The 19,783-nt window shown below is 33.5% G+C and overlaps 3 protein-coding genes across 3 annotated transcripts; 2 read left to right on the forward strand and 1 right to left on the reverse strand.

Moving 5' to 3' along the window:
- The first annotated feature begins 1,124 nt into the window (after positions 1 to 1,124).
- On the forward strand, positions 1,125 to 3,788 carry LOC131600453 (wall-associated receptor kinase 5-like). Its single transcript, XM_058872614.1, has 3 exons — positions 1,125 to 2,006; positions 2,081 to 2,245; positions 2,368 to 3,788. Exons 1-3 carry the CDS (start codon positions 1,178 to 1,180, stop codon positions 3,498 to 3,500), a joined length of 2,127 nt encoding a protein of 708 aa, XP_058728597.1. The 5' UTR covers positions 1,125 to 1,177; the 3' UTR covers positions 3,501 to 3,788.
- A 7,324-nt stretch (positions 3,789 to 11,112) lies between these two features.
- Positions 11,113 to 13,047, forward strand: LOC131600454 (molybdate transporter 1-like). The gene is made up of 2 exons (XM_058872615.1): positions 11,113 to 11,454; positions 11,607 to 13,047. Exons 1-2 carry the CDS (start codon positions 11,217 to 11,219, stop codon positions 12,740 to 12,742), a joined length of 1,374 nt encoding a protein of 457 aa, XP_058728598.1. The 5' UTR covers positions 11,113 to 11,216; the 3' UTR covers positions 12,743 to 13,047.
- Positions 13,048 to 14,487: 1,440 nt separating this feature from the next.
- On the reverse strand, positions 14,488 to 18,888 carry LOC131600455 (probable ADP-ribosylation factor GTPase-activating protein AGD14). The gene is made up of 13 exons (XM_058872616.1): positions 18,619 to 18,888; positions 18,310 to 18,371; positions 18,128 to 18,215; positions 17,971 to 18,032; positions 17,727 to 17,823; positions 17,180 to 17,563; positions 16,267 to 16,968; positions 15,781 to 15,936; positions 15,583 to 15,696; positions 15,329 to 15,412; positions 15,095 to 15,227; positions 14,961 to 15,003; positions 14,488 to 14,824 (listed from the first exon to the last, which is right to left on the reverse strand). Exons 1-13 carry the CDS (start codon positions 18,715 to 18,717, stop codon positions 14,686 to 14,688), a joined length of 2,163 nt encoding a protein of 720 aa, XP_058728599.1. The 5' UTR covers positions 18,718 to 18,888; the 3' UTR covers positions 14,488 to 14,685.
- Between the last annotated feature and the right edge of the window lie 895 nt (positions 18,889 to 19,783).

The raw sequence follows: 19,783 nt of genomic DNA on the forward strand, positions 1-19,783 counted from the left end.
CAAAATTTTAAATGTCCTAATATGATTATATTTACTGAATATCATAAATAAATAAAAACAATGATCTCCTCCAAATCATACCTGAGAGCGTCATGCTGATAACCTATTATAAACTATGAAACTATATAGAGATCAAAAGATAGGAAGAGAAGAGAACAAGCAACATAGTATTATATTCTTCTAAAGAGTGAACTTTACATTGTAATATGGGTCTTATTTATAGGACCCAAGGGAGGTAGAACATTATGTACATTAAAGTGGAATAGGAAGATGAAGAATAAGAACAGGGATGGACATCCACTAGTATAAATGTTTATAACAAAAAATGATATATATATATATATATATATATATATATATATATATATAAGAATTTATTTATTTTTGGTGTGGCTATAGCCACAGTATGCCAATAAGTAAATCCGCCCATGATGAGGAGCGACTTCGACGGGTTTTCAGCAAACGTGCCGTTTTTTTTTGAAAGATTCACAATACCTCAAAAGATATTTCATTTTCTTTTATTATTAACATGGTGTCAAAATATCCAGCTAACAGTGCCACACTGCACCACTACATAGGGCCTACACATGCGTGTCAGCAGGGTTTCTGCATTTTCCGAGGGGGATTACCCCAAGTAAATTAGTGAGGGGCTTGTCACCACGCAAATAGTTTGCGATGATCTATTTTGCTAGGGGATATGTCCCCTCGCAAAATGATATTCAGTGAGGGGCTTAACCCTTGACAAATAACGTTTTTGCTTGTAGTGAAATGACTTATAATGTGATACATTTTTTTTTAAATGACTTATAATAAAAATGAATCTAATCATAAAAAGTTGGGAACTATGCATTTGACCAATTACTTAATAGCACATAATTTTATCATATTTAATTATTTATTAAATAATATAATTTTTGTTTGTTTTCAAAATATTTTACATTAAGAGTAATTGTACCCAATATATTAAGCAAAGGATGCTATAGATTTGATATAACTTGCTTCATGTCAAGTGTCAAATGTAATAATAAATATAACTCCTCCCTAGACAAAGCTTCTCTCGATTAGTTTTTAACATTTTTTTTTTGTTATTGGACCGAAAAAGTAATCAAACCAATATAAATAAATGAAACATTGAAGTCACAATTCCAAGCAAGTAACTTCTCTAGTAAGTTTGTGAATGAAAATGATGAAGCATGAGTTGATGGTTACTGCATTAACCATGGTGGTAAGAATAGTTGCACTTGCAGCTGATACCTGCAATGACATTCACACTTGCGGAGATATAGAAATTCCATACCCTTTTGGCATATACAACAACAACCCGGATTGTTTCTCCCGTCGAAAATTAATGCCGCTCAGTTGCAGTAACTCCAAAATTTATGCGGGTAATAACTTGCAAGTATTAGACATAAACATCTCCAAATCTCAAATCGAATTGTGGTTTTATGTCTCCAAGTATTGTGGCATTGGAAAGGATAGTAACACTACACTTACTAGTAACTTCTGTACCATTTCGAGCAAAGATAACAAGTTCCTAACTGTTGGTAATAACAGTTTCGGTTATCTTACCAGTTACACTGATGAAGGAATTAGCTACTCAACAGGGTGCTTAACAAGATCTTTTGGTGATCCAAGAGACATTGATAATGGAAAATGTACCGGTATAGGGTGTTGCCAAGTTGACATTCCTCCTCGAATGACCAATATAAGTATACAAGCTTTTAGTTTTGACAGATCATCACAATCTTGTAGCTATTCATTTGTTGTCAAGAATGGTAACTATACTTTTTCTTCCACTCATTTATCACAAGGTTTACCTGAGAAACTGCCTGTGATTTTTGACTGGACCATTGGTAAGGGAAACTGCACTTCTGCCAAGAATAATGGAGTCGATTATGGGTGCAAGAACAATAGCAAATGTGATGACAAGGACGTAGATTTTGGTTATCGATGCGAATGCAATCCAGGCTATGAAGGAAATCCTTATCATCCCATTGGCTGCACAGGTCTATTTTGGTTTTTCTTATTTCAGTATTCTATAATTCATCTTTACTATGCTTTGATTAATATGAGTTTACAGACATTGACGAATGTGAAAACGACACACATGAATGCAAAACTAAAGCAAATTGTAAGAACGCTTATGGGAGTCACACATGTTTCTGTCCAAGGGGGTCTTATGGAGATGGAACATTGAAAGGAGGATGTCAACAAAATTCAAGAGTACAAAAAATTGTCCTTGGTGGTAAGCAATTTCAATTTTTGAACTCTTCTATATTCCTTGCATGCATGTTTATTCATTGTGCCATTGATATTAGGAGCAATTTCAATTTTTGTACTAATGGGTATGATATATTTTGCATGTAGGAGTGGTAGGAGCAACATTGTTTCTTCTATTTGCTGGGACATTTTCATGCTTAATATACCATAAGAGGAAATTCAACAAATTGAAAGAGAAACTCTTTGAGCAGAATGGTGGTTTATTTTTGAGACAAAAACTCTCTGCAAAAGAATATTCCTCCTCTCAAAGTACTCAAATATTCAAACATGATGAACTAAAGAAGGCAACCAAAAACTTTGACCAGAGTTTAATCATAGGCAGAGGTAGTTTTGGTACTGTTTTCAAAGGATTTCTAGATGATAAAAGAATTGTCGCTATCAAAAAGTCCAATCAAATAAACAAAAGTCAAATCCAACAATTCATCGACGAGGTGGTTGTTCTCTCTCAAATAAATCATAGGAATGTGGTCAAACTTTTGGGGTGTTGTTTAGAGACAAAAGTTCCTCTCTTGGTTTATGAATTTGTTTCCAACGGTACCCTATCTAATTTCATACACAGAGAACGCGAAGTGAATAATGAAACCTGGAAAATTCGTCTTAAGATAGCAGCAGAAGTTGCGAGAGCTTTGTCATATCTACATTGGGATGTCACAATACCCATTATCCACAGTGATGTCAAGAGTGCTAATGTTCTCTTGGATGGAACCAACACTGCTAAAGTATCTGATTTTGGAGCTTCAAAATTGGTTCCACTTGATCAAACTCAAGTAGCCACAATGGTGCAAGGAACTTTAGGCTACTTAGATCCAGAGTATATGCAAACTAGTCAATTGACTGATAAAAGTGATGTCTATAGCTTTGGAGTAGTCCTTGTGGAACTGCTTACAGGAGAGAAACCTTTTTGTTTTGGTGGGCCAGAAAATAGTAGAAGTCTTGCCATGCACTTTCTGTCTTGCTTGAAAAAAGATAATGTGTTTGAAGTTATTCAAGATGGTATGTTGAACAAGGAAAATGAACAAGAGATCAAGGAAGTTTCTGTTCTTGCGGCAAAGTGTTTGAGACTAAGAGGGGAGGAAAGACCAAGCATGAAGGAAGTGGCTATGGAATTGGAGGGAATGAGGTTAATGGATAAGCAATCTTGGATCAAGGATGACATAAATATAGAGGAGAGTAAGTACTTACTTTGTAAGGGGCAACGTGGCAATGGATCCACTTATTGAGGGGTTGAGGCGTGGCACGAGAGAACGGGTTGCTAACAGAAAATATTATGTGTTGATTTTGTTTAAATTGACCAATTATTGGCTGCACTTGGTGTGGAATGATTGGTTAAGAAATATCTTTCTCCCAGAGCTGTGAAGCTTTCTAGAATCATTCCTTAGATTTTCTGTTTGTATTTCATCTTTCAATTAGTTTTTGCCATCTACATTTGTTGCTTTCCCTAAATTGTGTGTTTGTATTCGTTGAATCTTGTGGAATAGTACAATTTACACTCAATTTTCTACTCTTCTTGCATTTTAATTTTTTAACCATGACATCGCATATATGAACCTGGTGATAGCAACAAACAAGGAGATTATGGGTATGACAGCTTCAAAGATCAAGGTACTGAATATGAGAATTTGAGGCCTCAACATTAGTTGTATCCATAAGCATAACTGAACTTGAGTCTGAGCTTGGCTTCTTCTTCGCATTCTTGGACTTCTTTCTTTTAACGAATTTCTTCTTCTTACTTTGGTGCTTGAAAGCCCCTCCACCATCTTTGATTGATGACTCAAAATTGTCTTCAACCATTTGTTTTTCTTTATACTAATTTTTTCCTTTGTTCTTCTTCCATTTTTCTCCGCTTGGTTCTTGTTTCTTGATTTTTGTCAAGAGTACTTGTCCATGTTGCTTCTTAGTTTCCCTTTTAGCTATCTTCATTTCACGAGCTTTAATAGTACTTTGCAAGTTGTCAATCTTTACGAAATTCAAAGCCTTTGTATCTTTGATGGTCACCATTCTGTGATCAAAAAAAGAAGGCAAGTTTCTCAATATTTTCTCAATGATCTTCAATTCACCGAGGAAATCACCATACTGCTTCATTTGGTTTGTAAAAGTTAGTAATTTTGAAATATAATCACATATTTTCTCATCATTCTTCATCTACAATATCTCAAGTTGCCTTCTCAAGGATCACAACTTCATATTCTTGACTTTGGAATCACACCATAGTACCTTTCCAACTTATCCTATGCGGCCTTAGAATTGGTTTCACCAGAGATATTTTCAAAGACCTTCTAATCCATACTTTAATGGATAAGAAACAAATCACTGTAGTTTCTTTTATCGTCTTCTTTGAGTGTTTTCCTTTGTGTCACTGTTAGAAATTGATATTTATTTAACATATTACTTTTCTTGTTATGTCACATTATTTGTTTAGTCACTTTGCTTGTTATGTCACTTTACTTGTCTTGTTTTTTATAATAATTAGATTTCTTATTTGTCAAGATAGTAAAGTAGACCAAATCTAATGATGTCTACTATTTAGTCTACTATTTAGAATAGTGTTGTTTTGAATTTTACTTCCACTACAACAAGTAAGTTCATTGTTTGGTTCTATATATTTGTAGTACTTTTAACTTAATGAAATATATGAAAAACAACATATCATTTTCCTTCAAAAAAACAAACCATAAATGGCTTCCAACAATAGTTCTTTACCTCCACCTCCTATGTTTGTAGGAGAAAACTATCATTTGTGGGCTGCAAAAATGAAAGCTTATTTGAGAGCTCAAATTTGATGGGATATTGTGGAAAATGGAAGCAACCCACCACCTCTTCCAAATAACTCAACAGTGGCTCAAATAAAAAATCACAATGAGAAAGTGTCTAAAGAAGGAAGAGCACTTGCCATAATACATGCAGCACTACATGATGATATATTTATCAAGGTCTTGAATCTTGAGATTGCAAAAGAAGCTTGGGACAAGTTGAAGGAGGAGTTCCAAGGAAGTGAAAGAACAAAGAAGATGCAAGTTCTGAACTTGAGAAGGTAGTTTGAAGCACTAAAAATGAAAGAAACCGAAACTGTTAGAGAATTTTCTGACAGAATTTCAAAGGTTGTTTCACAAATTAGATTGCTGGGAGAGGAACTCAGTGATCAAAGAGTTGTGAAAAAAATTCTAGTGTGTCTTCCACAGAGGTTTGAAGCAAAAATACCCTCTCTTGAAGAAACTAAGGACCTTTCTCAAATCACACTTGCAGAGCTTGTTAATGCTTTGCAAGCTACTGAACAAAGAAGATCTTTAAGGATGGAAGAAAATATTGAAGGTGCTTTTGTGGCCAACACCAAAGGCAAAAACCAAAGCTACGATAGTTTTGGAAAAAAAGCCTTTTGGTGAAAAGAAAGGAAAAGGAAAAAGGGAGGAATTCAACAAAAAAGGAGAAAGTTGGAAAAAGAAATTTCCACTTTGTCAATATTGCAAAAAAGATACTCATTTAGAAAAATATTGTTGGTACAGGCCAGATGTTGAATGTAGAGCCTGCAATCAACTTGGTCATGTGGAGAAGGTTTGCAAAAATAAAGTAAACCAACAGGAACAACAAGCCAAAGTTATTGAATATCACTTACAAGAGGAGCAATTATTCATGGCTTCTTGCTATTCTGTCAATAGTAGCAAAGAAACATGGCTAATAGATAGTGGGTGCACTAATCACATGACTCACAATGTTGGCATTTTTAAGGAACTTGATAAGTCCTTTTACACCAAAGTTACTATCGGCAATGGAGAACATGTCGATGTCAAAGGAAAAGGTGTTGTAGCTGTTGAAACTCCCTCAGGTGCCAAATATATTTCAGATGTTTTATTTGTTCCTGAAATAAATCAAAGTCTTTGAAGTGTGGGGAAAATGATGGAAAAGAACTATTCATTGCATTTCAAAGACATGAGATGTACTATTCTAGATCCTTTTGGATCTAAGTTAATGACGGTTGAAATGAGAGGTAAAAGTTTTCCAGTAGAATGGAAACAAACAACCATGCATGCATTTCCAAGTACTGTTCGTAACTCCTCCTCATGGCATAAAAATTTTGGTCACTTTAGTAACTCAATCTTAAAACAAATGAGTTTTAAATTTTTTTGTGAACAAGTTGGAGTCCGCCATCAATTTACTGTTCCTTACACTCCTAAACAAAATGGAGTAAGTGAAAGAAAGAGTTTGGAGACCAAAAAAATTTTTGTTAGAAAAGATGTGAAGTTTGATGAGTTCTCTAAATGGAATTGGGAGAAAAGTCAAGCTGGAGGTCCAAGTATGGTATTACCTATGGAGGATAGTTTGGAAGATCAAAATTCAGAAGATGGAGGAGAAAATTATGCTAGTGATGTTGATTTTTCAACACGAGGTACTAGAATCTTGGATGATATTTATGTCAGGTGCAATATAGCTATATTAGAGCCTACATGGTATGTTGAAGCTGCTAATGTTGAGGAATGGACATGTGCCATGCATGGGGAGATAAAGATAATAGAGAAAAATCAAATATGACATCTTGTAGACAAAGGAAATCAATTTGGAGCATTGTAATTCCTAAAATCAGATGTCAGACATAATGACAAAAGCTCTTTTCAAGGGAAAGTTTGAAGAATTGAGATCAATATTTGGAGTATTCAAGAAAAATCTCAAGGAGGAGTGTTGGAAATTGATATTTTTCTAACATATTACTTTTCTTGTTATGTCACATTACTTGTTTAGTCACTTTGCTTGTTATGTCACTTTGCTTGTCATGTCACTTTACTTGTCTTGTTTTTTATAATAATTACTTACTTGTCAAGATAGTAAAGTAGACCAAATCTAATGATGTCTACTATTTAGTCTACTATTTAGAATAGTGTTGTTTTGGATTTTACTTTCACTACAACAAGTAAGTTCATTGCTTGGTTCTATATATTTGTAGTACTTTCAACTTAATGAAATATATGAAAAACAACATATCATTTTCCTTAAAAAAACAATCTTTATTATTTTGTAATTTCTATCCATCTCTTCTACACAACTTTACCATAACATCTATTTTTCTTACAGTCACACATGCATGTTAAGGCAAAGCTTCCAAACCTATTTCCACCATATCACAAATATCTTGTGCACCAAAAATGACTTTCATCCGAGTCACACATTCACCCCAATTATTTCCATCAAAAACTAGTCAATATGCTGCAAAATTTCTATGACCCACCGTGATTTAATTCACTTGAATCCCTAGAATCGTTCTTGCTCTTGATACCAATTTGCCAGGGACAAGAGTTTGGGAGAGATGAGATTGAGAGAGGAGAATATTGAAAAAAATATGAGAAATGAGTAGCAGTGTTATTGATACAAAAGGGCTATATGTATAGTCATGATCGTCGCATACTTGCACACCAAGTAACAGCTTTATACAAAGTTTCTAAAGCTGGAAACTAACTATTAATAACTCAATAAGTTAGTTATTCATAACAAACTAGCTATCAAACTCTAAGCTACTATAAGTTTTAATTAATCTCAACATTATTTAGCACATGAGAGAAAGAGGTGATATTTGTAAGATTTTTTCTTTACCCACCTTCCTATGGGGGTCACCCCTAGCGAAATCCCCAACTTACCCCTGCTTCGGAGATTCATCTCCGAAGTAATTTTTTTTAAAGATTTTTTTGAACTTCAGAAATGCATTTCCGAAAACACCAAAAAATTGGTGTTTTCGGAGATGCATTTCCGAAATGCATGAAAATTCAGTTATTTTTTACAATCAGGTAAGAAAACTATTAATGGACAAAAATTGTAATCGCATTGATAGTAAATTGGGAAGTCTCTTAATTATTTACCATTACAGGACAAAAATTGTAATCACATTGATAGTAAATTGAGAAGTCTCTTAAATGATAGTAAATGTAGAACGAGTTGTAATCAACCTGATTTGAAATTTCGAAGTGTCTTTTCTTTCTCCCCCACCACTCTCAGATGGTTACCTTCTAAGAAATGTGGTAACACTTTCCTACTTAAAAGCCTGCTCTCTCACCCATTTCTCTTCCAATCACATCCAAAATCATTTTCGATCTTTACTCTTTTCCTCTACTCACACATTTTCTCTCTCTTGTAACCGCTTTCATCACAATGTCTCGCCGCGGTCGAGGAAACCATCCCGAAAATTGTCGGAGTCAACCATCTCCTGCACATTCTCAATAATCATCCGTCAATGCTGCAGGATCAGGCCGTGGTAGTGGTGGTCGTGGCTCTCGCGGTGGACGTACCGTCGGTTCTTCCTCCTCCGGACATCCACCTCCTCCGGATATCCACCTCCTCCGTCATATGCTTCGCCATCGGTCACCCCTACTCCTACTCCTACATTTGTTGCAGCTCCGGTTGTTCGTCCACCTGTTGCAGCGCCGGTTGTTACTCCATTTGTTGCTACGCTGGTTGCTTCCTTGAGTTCGGCTCTGATTTCCATCGAGATCCTGACTGCCAAAGTTAAATAGAAGGCTACTCTAGAAGGCGCTTTGGTTCCCTAACCGACCTGGTTACGGTCAATTGGGAAGGAAAATTCAAGTTTGTGCTAATCATTTTCAGTTGCGAGTGGCTGATAAGGATCTACACCACTATGATGTAAGTATAGTTTGCTCATAAGTTTTTTGAACTTTAAGTGTATAGTTTTTGTTGTTGTTTATTATGTTGGTAAGTTACAATGTGGTATGGATTTCTAGATGATCAGAACTTTCTAACATGTTGCAGCGTCTCCTCCATCGTCTTTCTAACCTCATTCTTTTATCATCGGGATCAGGACTTTTCAAATTCCCTCTCATATGAGAGTCAATCGGGTTAAACTTGACTAAAGCACGCTTCATATATATGAATGTACTAGTACTCATTAACTGTACTCATACAGTATCCTACAAGATATTTTACAACATGTTTAAATGATAACAGTTGTGTTAACAAAAGGGCAACAATTTCTACACCTCTTGGTAAAAACATTGGATGAATAATCAAAACAAACCCTAAATTAGGTGTATTTTTCCATTAGGGTTTCATGATCATGAGAGTAATGTGAGGGTTTCATGATCATGAGAGTAATGTGAGTGGAATGTAAGAACAAAAAAATAGTAAAAGTAAAGAAAGTATAATTACCGAGAATATGAAAAGGAGAAGGTAGGTGAACAAGGGATGGGTTTGGTTCAGTGATGTTGAGTTCAAAGATCGAGGGCCGACGTTATCAAAATGTTGACTCATCCTCACCTACCTGTGTTTAACAATATGTAACTTTAATCTTATGTAATGTGATCGATGTAATTTTCATCCGATTAAATAAAGCGAATCGTTCTTGTTTGTTATTTTTCTTCTGTCCAGACCTTATTTCAGAAGTGCATTTCCGAATTCCTCCAAGGAGGGTGAATTCGAAGATGCACTTCCGAATACACCAATTTTCTGAAAAACAACTTTATTTCGGAGAAGCATCTCCGAAATCAATATTTTTCATTAAAATATTCACCTTTTCGGAGATGCATTTCCGAAAACACCTTTTTTTCTAATAAAAGTACGTTTTCGGAAATGAACTTCCGAAACAAGGGGTATTTTTGTAAATTCGCCAGAGGTGACTAAGAAAATTAGGAGATGGGTTAAGAAATTTCCTATTTGTAATATCTTGAGGAGTAAAGAAGGATAATTGTTGCATCTTGTCATTTTTGAAGCATGCATTGTATGGAGGTGGTTTATTAGATGGATAAATTTATTATATGAAATAAATGGTGGGGGTTTCGAACAAAAACTATTCTCTTCTTTAAAGTTTAAACTAAAATTTTCAATTTTATTTATGTTTTATTTGATTTGAATGCCATGAATGAAAGGCAAAATAAATGAATCATCAATTTTATTCTGTAATTATTATTCTACTTCTACGTGATCAATAAACTATATAAACATATATTTCCCATTAATCTTTTTATATAATTTAAGTTTTAGATTTTTTTTATATATATTAAGACAACTAATAAATTGTGTTCAATAAAATTTATTTAACTTTTTATATAATATCCAACATTTATTTATATTTTATTTTATATATTTGTCTCTATAGTAAATAATTGAAGTTAATTTTAACAAATTTATAATCAATTATGCATTGAAATTTGAAAATGACAAATAATTAGAAATAATTTACCTTTGCAAATACAATTGATCAAAGTGAGTTATAAACTGTTATTCCCTCTCTTATTTTTAAAGCATTGCTCAAAGAATATTTTTTAGTTATAAAAATTTTGGTGTGTAAACCAACTTTTTAATTGAGTTGATTTTTATTAAAATTGATTAAAAAAATAATTTATTTTGTAATAGGCAATTTGTGTCTAGCAATATTTGAACTTGGGAGCTCGAGGGGAGCACACCCTCAAGATCCAAACTTTAATAATTTTATACATTAATAATAATTCAAAAAAATATAGTATTTATACTATTCATACTATATTTATTCTCTATCGTGACACTCTATATAAATTTTAATTCATAAAAAGAAATATTGTAATTATAATTTTATAAAAATATTTTATTTTAAATATTTATTTTTATAATTAATAATATAATATAAAAAAGAAAACACATTTCAATTATAAATTTAGTAGGATATTATTTTAAAGAATTCTTAATGTGTGTGAAAGTTATAAAATGATCTTATAATAAAGAATAATGAAATAAAAAAATATGTATTATAAGGTTATCAACTAGGAGAAAAAACTATAGTTTGAAAATTAAATTGAATGTTTATTCAAGAAAAATAGTAATAGAATCATATAAAGAATAAAAGAATGGGAAAGTGGAGAATAAAAAGTAATTTTGCTTTTTTGTGTCAAACTCATACCGTTGCTATAGCTATAAAATCTTGTATCACACACACTTCACATTATGAGTCCTAAACCAACCAAAAACTTTCCATGGCAAACCAAAACCCTCCTTCAATTCCCATATCAAACTCTCAAACCACCATAACCAATCCAACAAAAAATTTCTCAGCAAACATGATCATTCAGAAAGTGAAAACCAACTTGGTTTTACACTCAAAATGGGGTGAACTTAATGGTGCCATGGGTGACCTTGGCACCTATATACCTATAGTTCTTTCTTTGACTCTATCAAAGAACCTCAACCTTGGCACCACATTAATCTTCACAGGTACATATTCTAGTTTTTCTAAATCACTTATCTCCTTAAGTAACAATTATTTTGTCACTATATGGACTTACACAAACACATACACGGCAGACACGATATACAGATATCAGACACGATACTGACATTTTTATCTGTGGTTTTTAATTTGATAGGTGTATACAACATTCTCACTGGTGTCATATATGGGGTCCCTATGCCGGTCCAGCCCATGAAATCCATTGCCGCGGAGGCTTTATCGGATACCACCTTCGGTGTACCGGAGATCATGGCGTCTGGAATCTTGACTAGTGTCGCGGTTTTTTTATTGGGTGCCACCGGGTTGATGCAACTGGTGTACAAGTTTATTCCTTTATCTGTTGTGAGGGGAATTCAACTAGCACAAGGTTTATCATTTGCTTTAACAGCTGTTAAATATGTTAGAAAAGTGCAAGACCTTCCAAAGTCTAAAGCTTTGGGTCCAAGACCTTGGTTTGGTTTAGATGGGTTGGTTTTAGCCATTGTTTGTGTTTGTTTTATTGTCATTGTGAATGGTGCTGGTGATGGTGAAAGTGAAAATCATCATAGGTGTTGTAATGGTGAAGAAAGTGGAGAAAAAAAGAGGACTAGTAGAGTGAGGAAAGTTGTTTTTTCACTTCCTTCTGCTTTTATAATCTTTGTTTTAGGTGTTATTTTGGCATTCATGAAAAAGCCAAATGTGGTTCATGAAATCAAATTTGGACCCTCTTCAATAGAAGTGGTGAAGTTCAGTAAACATGCATGGAAGAAAGGTTTTGTGAAAGGTACAGTTCCTCAACTACCTTTGACAATCTTGAACTCTGTGATAGCTGTTTGCAAGCTGTCAAAGGATTTGTTTCCTGAAAAGGACTTTTCGGTCACTTCAATTTCAGTGACAGTTGGGTTGATGAATTCGGTTGGTTGTTGGTTTGGTGCTATGCCATGTTGCCATGGTGCTGGTGGATTAGCAGGGCAGTATAAATTTGGTGGAAGGAGTGGAGGGTGTGTGGCACTTCTTGGTGTTGTCAAATTGGTATTGGGATTGGTGTTAGGAACATCATTGGCACACATATTGAAGATGTTTCCTGTTGGGATATTGGGTGTGTTGCTTTTGTTTGCTGGGATTGAACTTGCTATGTGTGCTAGAGATATGAATAGTAAAGAAGATTCATTTGTGGCACTTGTTTGTACTGCTGTTTCATTGGTTGGATCAAGTGCTGCTCTTGGATTTTTGGTTGGAATGGTTGTGTATTTGCTTCTTAAGCTAAGGAATTGGACAAAAGATAAACCATAGTATAGGTTCATAAAAGAGATTTGGATTTGTTAGAGACATAAATTCACGTATTCATGTGATTAACGTGTTCGCTGGATCAAGATCATACGGTAGAGAAAGCAAGAAGATTTTGATATTTTTTTAATAGTAAAATATCAAAATTAAAATCTGAACTTCCTGATCTTGATTCAAGAGTTATCAATGTGTTTATTTCGTGAATCTGTAAGATTTGTGATTGAACACAATTCAAATTCTCGTCAGAATATCTAACTATAGCTAGTTTAATATTGTTCGTTATTTAGTGTAGTTTTAAATTGTGGTACTATGTTGCAACTAAAATTGCGAATTGCATGCATTGTTGTGTATGTAATGATCAAGTAATGGTATAAAAGAAGTTCCATACTTGCTTTATTTACATAGAAACTCTATGTTCATTTATTTGGATGAACATGTAATGTACAAACAGTTTTAAAATTGAATCAAATGGCAAATAAACCAAATCAAAACCGAAATTGAAAATGAAAAGTTAAAACTTTGAATTAGAATTATAGGAAAAAAAATATAATGATTCAGTTCTTTAACAAATAGTTCAATTTGAAAAAAAAAATTGTCTTTTAACGATTTGGTTGGTATGGTTTGGAATTCCGAACCGGTATATCAAACCGATAATTTTGGTTTGGTTCGACGATAGTTTAAGTGACATTTTATTACAATTCGGTTTGATTTTCTGACCGAAGCCTAACATAAACAACCCTACTACTCCCTTCATTGGAAATGAAAATTGAACCAACAAAAAGAATAATTTTCCCTTTTGAGCTAATTTGGTCACTACTTCGAATAAAATTTGAAGACTAATAGAATGCTCGAATAAGGTTTGCAACTACCTACATAAATGGAGCATTATGTTATGCCATTCCAACTTTTGAAAATCGTATCAAAACCAAAAAGATTCATCATTATTAATAGTGTTATTTTCTTTATGTGCACATATGAAGATGAAGTTTTAAAATTATTATACTCATAGATTATCTTTCACTAAGTTAGATTACTCTAGAGTTCTGTTCATCCACTGTCATAGGATAAAAAGTAAGAATCCTAAAAAAAATATCACATGGTTTTTTCCTCTAATCATTCTTTCATTCCCAAGCATTAGAAGTTTTTAAATCAAAAACTTTCCCTCTATTTGTTACCCAAAGGGTAAGAAGTTGAAAATGGTTAAAATATTTCAAACACTTTTGAGTCTAAAGTCTATTGCTATATGTTCCATCAAAGAATGCATTACTATTACCTAGTTGACATTCCTTTACTCCACTTTCACTTTATATTACCATTCACAATATTTTTGTTCCAAGTATAATAAAAATTCTCGCATCTGAGAATCGAACTAAAAGTAATTTATAAATAACACTCACATTTCTTAATTCAATGAAGTGTTTACTACAAAATTTAAAGCGAACAATAAAAATTATAGTCACTATAGATGAATTTGAATTATCTGCACTCACCGATTTCATTCACATAATTAGCATGTTGATGGTTGCTGGATGAGATTGAATAACCTAAATTTCAGAATAGATTTTGAAATTTCTTAGAAAAACTAAAATATCAAATTTAAAATATGGTTATTCAATCTCGATTTTTGTTGCATACTATGTAACAAAAATTAGGACACTTTACATATAATTACATTTAATCATTTCATTGTAACATTTTTTACACATGTACAAGTAAATATATATATCAATAACATGTCTTTCACATTTACATGAGAAAGCGAGCTAACTCAACTTGATCTTCGATGGATCATATTGATTATCAAAGAAGGTTATAGTTGTATGCTGAATTGTTTAGACACTTCCTCAATCCGTATGTTTAAATCTGTCAAAATACATTATCTGAAACGTGTTTTTGGTAAACCTCCTGTGTTTAAGAGGGGTGGATTGAGAAACCGCCGATTGTTTAAGCTATCCAAATGGATTTCCTCCTGTATTGGAAAAAGAATTCGGAGTTCCATGCGTTCCATATCCTCCATACGATTGTTGAATGCTATCTAGAGATGCATAACGAGTTATGCCGCCATTGAAGGTATCGAATCCTTGTGATCTACAAAATATTACAACGAAATTATAATTAGAATAGGGTTAACATCTTCAACAAAACATAGGCAGGCCATTTGATAGCATAACTGGTCCTAGGGAGATAGAATGGGCCACAAACATGAGTGAGTATCATTTCTTACCTAATAAGTTGCTCTTCATTGTTAACTTGATCAAAGCACACACCTGAGATTATTGAATCGTGAATAATAATAAACTTGAAGAAGAAAATAAACAAAAATTCTTCAAAGGTAACGGAAGATAACAATGAAAATACCGGTAACCGGTGATGCATAACTTGCAGAATAAGGCATCATTGTGTCTAAAGAACCGAGACTTGTAGCATGCATTAGTCCTGTTCTATGTGATACATCTGGTAGCACACCATGCATTGATGCTTGAGTAGCAGACTATAAATAGAAAATTACAACCAAATTTAGGATGCAAACTCAAAGAACACGAGTATGAATGTATGATTATAATACTGCAGACGGACTATAGTATAACATACCGATGATCCTTGCAGTTTACTTCTCCCTTCGGTTGCTTCAAAAGGGTTCATGTATTTTGGTGCAACGGGAAGTCCTGAGGGAGGCTGTAAGAGAAACATCATATCATCTTATCAACATAGATATCAAAATCAAGAAAAACAATTTTGAACGTACTGTCAATGTAAAAAGTTTTATACAGACTCTATATATGAAGTCAAATTTTTTCTTTGACGGTATATATGAACTAAACTTGATAAGGATATGCATAGTGTACCACTGCATTAGGATGATACTGCATATTATTTCCATATCCCATGACATGATGTTGAACATTCTTCCAACCTGCTTGTGGTGCGGGACCAGATAAAAAGCTTGCTGTAAAAAGGTCCTGCAGAGATTTTTCTTAGGCATTAAGATTTTTCTCTATTGAAAACAAAAAAAAAATGTTATGAAAAATGGATACTTATATTACCTCTGGAAGTTCCATTCTTCCACTAGACTTGGTTTTTACTATACCGGACTGGGAGGGGACATCAGGATTGGTGTTTTGAGTAGGATTTGAGGTGGTACGAGAAGATAGTTCATCAAATGCGCGTGATGAATCATGCGTATTAGGAGAAAATGATGGCTGCATACATGTAATCAAATAATAGTACAAGATAAGTAATTATCTAAGAAGATAAGAAGAAATGAAAGATAAACAGCTTAATTAAGCATGTATAGTATATGGGCTTACTATATAAGTGCTTTCATATAAGCCATTTCTATAGTAACCGATAAGATAAAATTAAAACATTATCGTATAAACTTAACTTATTCCATAAGTTATCTTAGAGAACTTACGAAAATAATCTGAAAAAAGCTTATGGACATGTTCTAGATTGTTTTTTTATGTCAGGAAATAAGATCAAATAAACCAATCCGAACAAACGTAAAATTTTCATGTTGTATGTCTCACCTCGTTATTTGAAACTACACTGTTTGGCGATTTTATAGGTTGTGTTGCTGAACTCCAACCAACAGAAACAGAAGGATAATCATGCATGCTTGGGGGTTCATGTGCATGTGAAACTTCAATGGGATCTTCTATCTGTGGTTTATCTCCATGTGAAACTTCAACGGGGTTTTCTGTTTCATCTAGCTCGGGTTGCGGTGGAGGAGCTTCGTTACAAGGTTGTGCCATCTCAGAACATGTTGAAGTAGATGGAAAATCCAATGTAGAGGCGTTTTCTACTGTCGAAGTTGTTGGAACATTGTCACTAGTGGTTGCAACAAAAGGACCTGATAATTCGAAAAGTAAAAGGTCTAAAGGACTTGAAGTGTTTGCTTTAGGTGTTGGTTCCGCTTTAGGTGTTGGTTCTGTTGTGCGAGATGTAACGGTGTTTGTGTTTGGAGTTTTAGGAACATTTTCCTCAGTAGATGTTTCGAATGAGGCCCAATTACTTTCACTTTCCTGGGTCATACTCGGTGTTTCTTGTACAGCGACAATAGCAGTTTCAGAAGCTTGAGACTGTGTCATACTCGGTGTTTCTTGTACAGCGACAATAGCAGTTTCAGAAGCTAGAGACTTCATACTCAAATCATTGAAGCTTCTTGGTTTATTACTTATTTGCTCCGACGGTTTTTTCTCAATAGAACCTTCTCCGCCAGAAGTTGTTGCCTTTTACAATTAAAAACATCAAAGATTTAGTTCAAATCTATCAACGTTGGGAAAATAAAATAATTGAACGTAACCACATGTGTTAGTGGCAATACAGACGCATGTCAGACACGAGACATGCCTTTAACATGAGGCGTTGATACTATACTACAGAAAATTGCAATATGTATCATAAAAGAAATGCATCACAAAATTAAGAAAGTTCATTTACTTGTAAAGATGAATCATTCTTCGTTGTGATTTCACCCGAAGATCTTGGTACTGGTGCTTGGGATCTGTCCACATTCTTACGACCATCAAATGAAAGTTGTCCTATCTTTGATTCTAGATTTGATTGCCTGTGGGTTCTATAATCTTCGTCCCGAAACCTATCATCAACTACCTCAAATTTCATAGGACTTTTGCTTAATCCTCCATATCTTGAATACTTTCGTACGTATTTAGGACTTCTGCTTTCATCGTATACATATCTTAAATTCGCGCCCTCGTTTCTTTCACTTGGACTGTTTCTTGCTCCGGGACTTGACCTAGGACTTACCAACTCTAAACGAAACGAACTATTTTTCTTACTCACATAGGACTCCTCCTTGTCATTCTGTATTCAAATAAACAACAAAATGAACAAATTTTCAGTCATAGAGTTTGGTTCCTCTTAAGTAAGGTATTAGGTTTGAATCTTGCGAACGAAGAAAACATACACCGAGAGAGTTTTGATCCTTAAATAAGATAATACGCGTAAATATGTATATAAAAGTTACCATTTTAATCCTGGGAAGAGTTTCTTGACTTATTTCACCGGTATATTTTCGGTCCACATAGACATGCTTGATAAAATCTCGAAGTCTGTGCATATTACTGAAAGAAGAGATTCGAATTAGATCATATGTGGTCGCGAGTTAAGTATATGACTTATACGATGTGACGTGACTGCAATGTCACGTCACAAATTTATGCAATATCAAGGATTGAGACGTGACCGCAATTTTAAGAAGAAAAAGTTACTTGGAATCGGGATACGAATGTCGCATAGGATCCCATCCTTTGAAATAAATCTGCTTCGCTCTCTGCGTATAAATCGAAGTCGAACATTTATTACCAAATTAAAATCTAGTAGATTGATAAAATAAAATAAAATAAAAAGCATGATAATAATGCTCACCTCATTGCCACCGGCTTGAAGAGCAGTGACTTCATCGGGAGTGAATTTTGCCATCGATACCGATTTTACTCGATGCGTGAACTCTCGACTGTAATTTCATATAACTTAGTAAGTAAAAACATACAAATGAATATGAACAATGATAAGAAAGAAAATAACCCTAAAAAGATTTGTTTTCTTACTGTAGTCCACTGCAATTTGTGCATACAAATGTTGAGAATGTTGTACATGCATATTGTGGTCCCTAATTCATAAAATCAATCAATGTCAAAAACAATGTCATACAAAATTGTTGCAAAACCACGATCACATCGTGATTTTGTAATATATAACATATCACTTCTGTCAAAATCACGATGGTTCATCGTGATTGTGCTAATTTCTCTGTAAATTCAAACATGTACGAAATGCACAAGCGCAGTTATTGTAAAGTCGTGTTATGAATTTTTTAAATAATAAAAGAATTTGTAAGGAATGAATTAATATTATACCAAGGCATTGCAATTGATGCATCTTCTATTTTCAGGAAGTTTTAAGAGACCTCTAATTATTCTTTCAACTCTTTCTTCTTCTTTCTTTGAAGGACTCATCTTCAAATTGATTCCTCTATCAACAAGCAACCTTCATTACAAAATTTTCAATTTCAATGTGAGGGATGATATATAACAATAAAATGTTAATGATGTGCAAAGAGAAACATGTTATGATTGTTATGGACAATGATAGAAGTGGTAGAATCACAGAGGTTTGACAAATTTGGGACAAAGATTTGTCCAAACAAGACAGTTTTGTTGTTGTTGTTTTTTTTTAAGGAGAGGAAGTTGCCGGTAATTAAGGTACCACACGATTTTATTTACCTTTTTTGGTCATTCAACTACTTTATACAAGTTCTCTGTTTAAATGACAACTGAAAATTCACTGAATAATAAAAATATTTCTGATAATTTATTAACAATAAAGAATCTCAATTTTTTTTAAAAAGACCATGTAAAAAGCTTAATTGCAACTTTATTCCTCCTATTTTGTCTTTTTTTTATTTTGATTTCTCTATTTTAAAAATTATTATTTTAGTCTAATTTTTAAGTTTTCTGTGCAATTTTCGTCCCCCTATTCTGTTTTTTCCTGCAAAATTAGTCTATTTTTTTCACTTTTTCAACAGAAAACTCAAAAGAAGGACCAAAATCGTAATTTTAAAAATGGGGGATCGAAATCGGAAAAAAAAAATAGGGGGAGCCAAAGTTATAATTAAGCATATATTAAATAGGTTTCATCCGTTACAAAATAAATGTCATATTTGTAACATTTATTTGTTTCAAAATAGAGAAAAAAATATGCACCAATAGTATAAAAGATTTTACACTGACAACTAATGAGGCGTGTGTATTCTGTCAAATTAGGTCTTTATTTTTAAAATATTTACATGACATGGTTGAATGATGAAATTCTATTAGATGATGGTGTAAAACTATTTTACACTGACGGTGCACTACCTTTAATTTTTTTCATAATAAGTGTCGTTAGTTTCTACTTTCTAATGTAATTTTAAAATTTAGAGTTTCTATCTCCTTCAACAGGTTCAAAGACTCGGACAATGAAATTTCAGTAGAGTTGAGGGAAGATCGTTGCAGACGAAATATTGGAGTGCTTTGATTTTGA

The sequence above is a fragment of the Vicia villosa genome, linkage group LG4 (genome assembly GCF_029867415.1).
Source record: "Vicia villosa cultivar HV-30 ecotype Madison, WI linkage group LG4, Vvil1.0, whole genome shotgun sequence".
Classification (NCBI taxonomy): Eukaryota; Viridiplantae; Streptophyta; class Magnoliopsida; order Fabales; family Fabaceae; genus Vicia; species Vicia villosa.

Coding starts and splice junctions, on each gene's coding strand:
- LOC131600453 (XM_058872614.1), top strand. CDS start 1,178: ATGAAAATGATGAAGCATGAGTTGATGGTTACTGCATTAACCATGGTG. Junction 2,007..2,080: donor TCATCCCATTGGCTGCACAG/GTCTATTTTGGT, acceptor ATGAGTTTACAG/ACATTGACGAATGTGAAAAC. Junction 2,246..2,367: donor ACAAAAAATTGTCCTTGGTG/GTAAGCAATTTC, acceptor TTTTGCATGTAG/GAGTGGTAGGAGCAACATTG.
- LOC131600454 (XM_058872615.1), top strand. CDS start 11,217: ATGGCAAACCAAAACCCTCCTTCAATTCCCATATCAAACTCTCAAACC. Junction 11,455..11,606: donor CACCACATTAATCTTCACAG/GTACATATTCTA, acceptor TTAATTTGATAG/GTGTATACAACATTCTCACT.
- LOC131600455 (XM_058872616.1), bottom strand. CDS start 18,717: ATGAGTCCTTCAAAGAAAGAAGAAGAAAGAGTTGAAAGAATAATTAGA. Junction 15,937..16,266: donor GTGTAGTTTCAAATAACGAG/GTGAGACATACA, acceptor ACATGTATGCAG/CCATCATTTTCTCCTAATAC. Junction 14,825..14,960: donor AATGAAGAGCAACTTATTAG/GTAAGAAATGAT, acceptor AATATTTTGTAG/ATCACAAGGATTCGATACCT.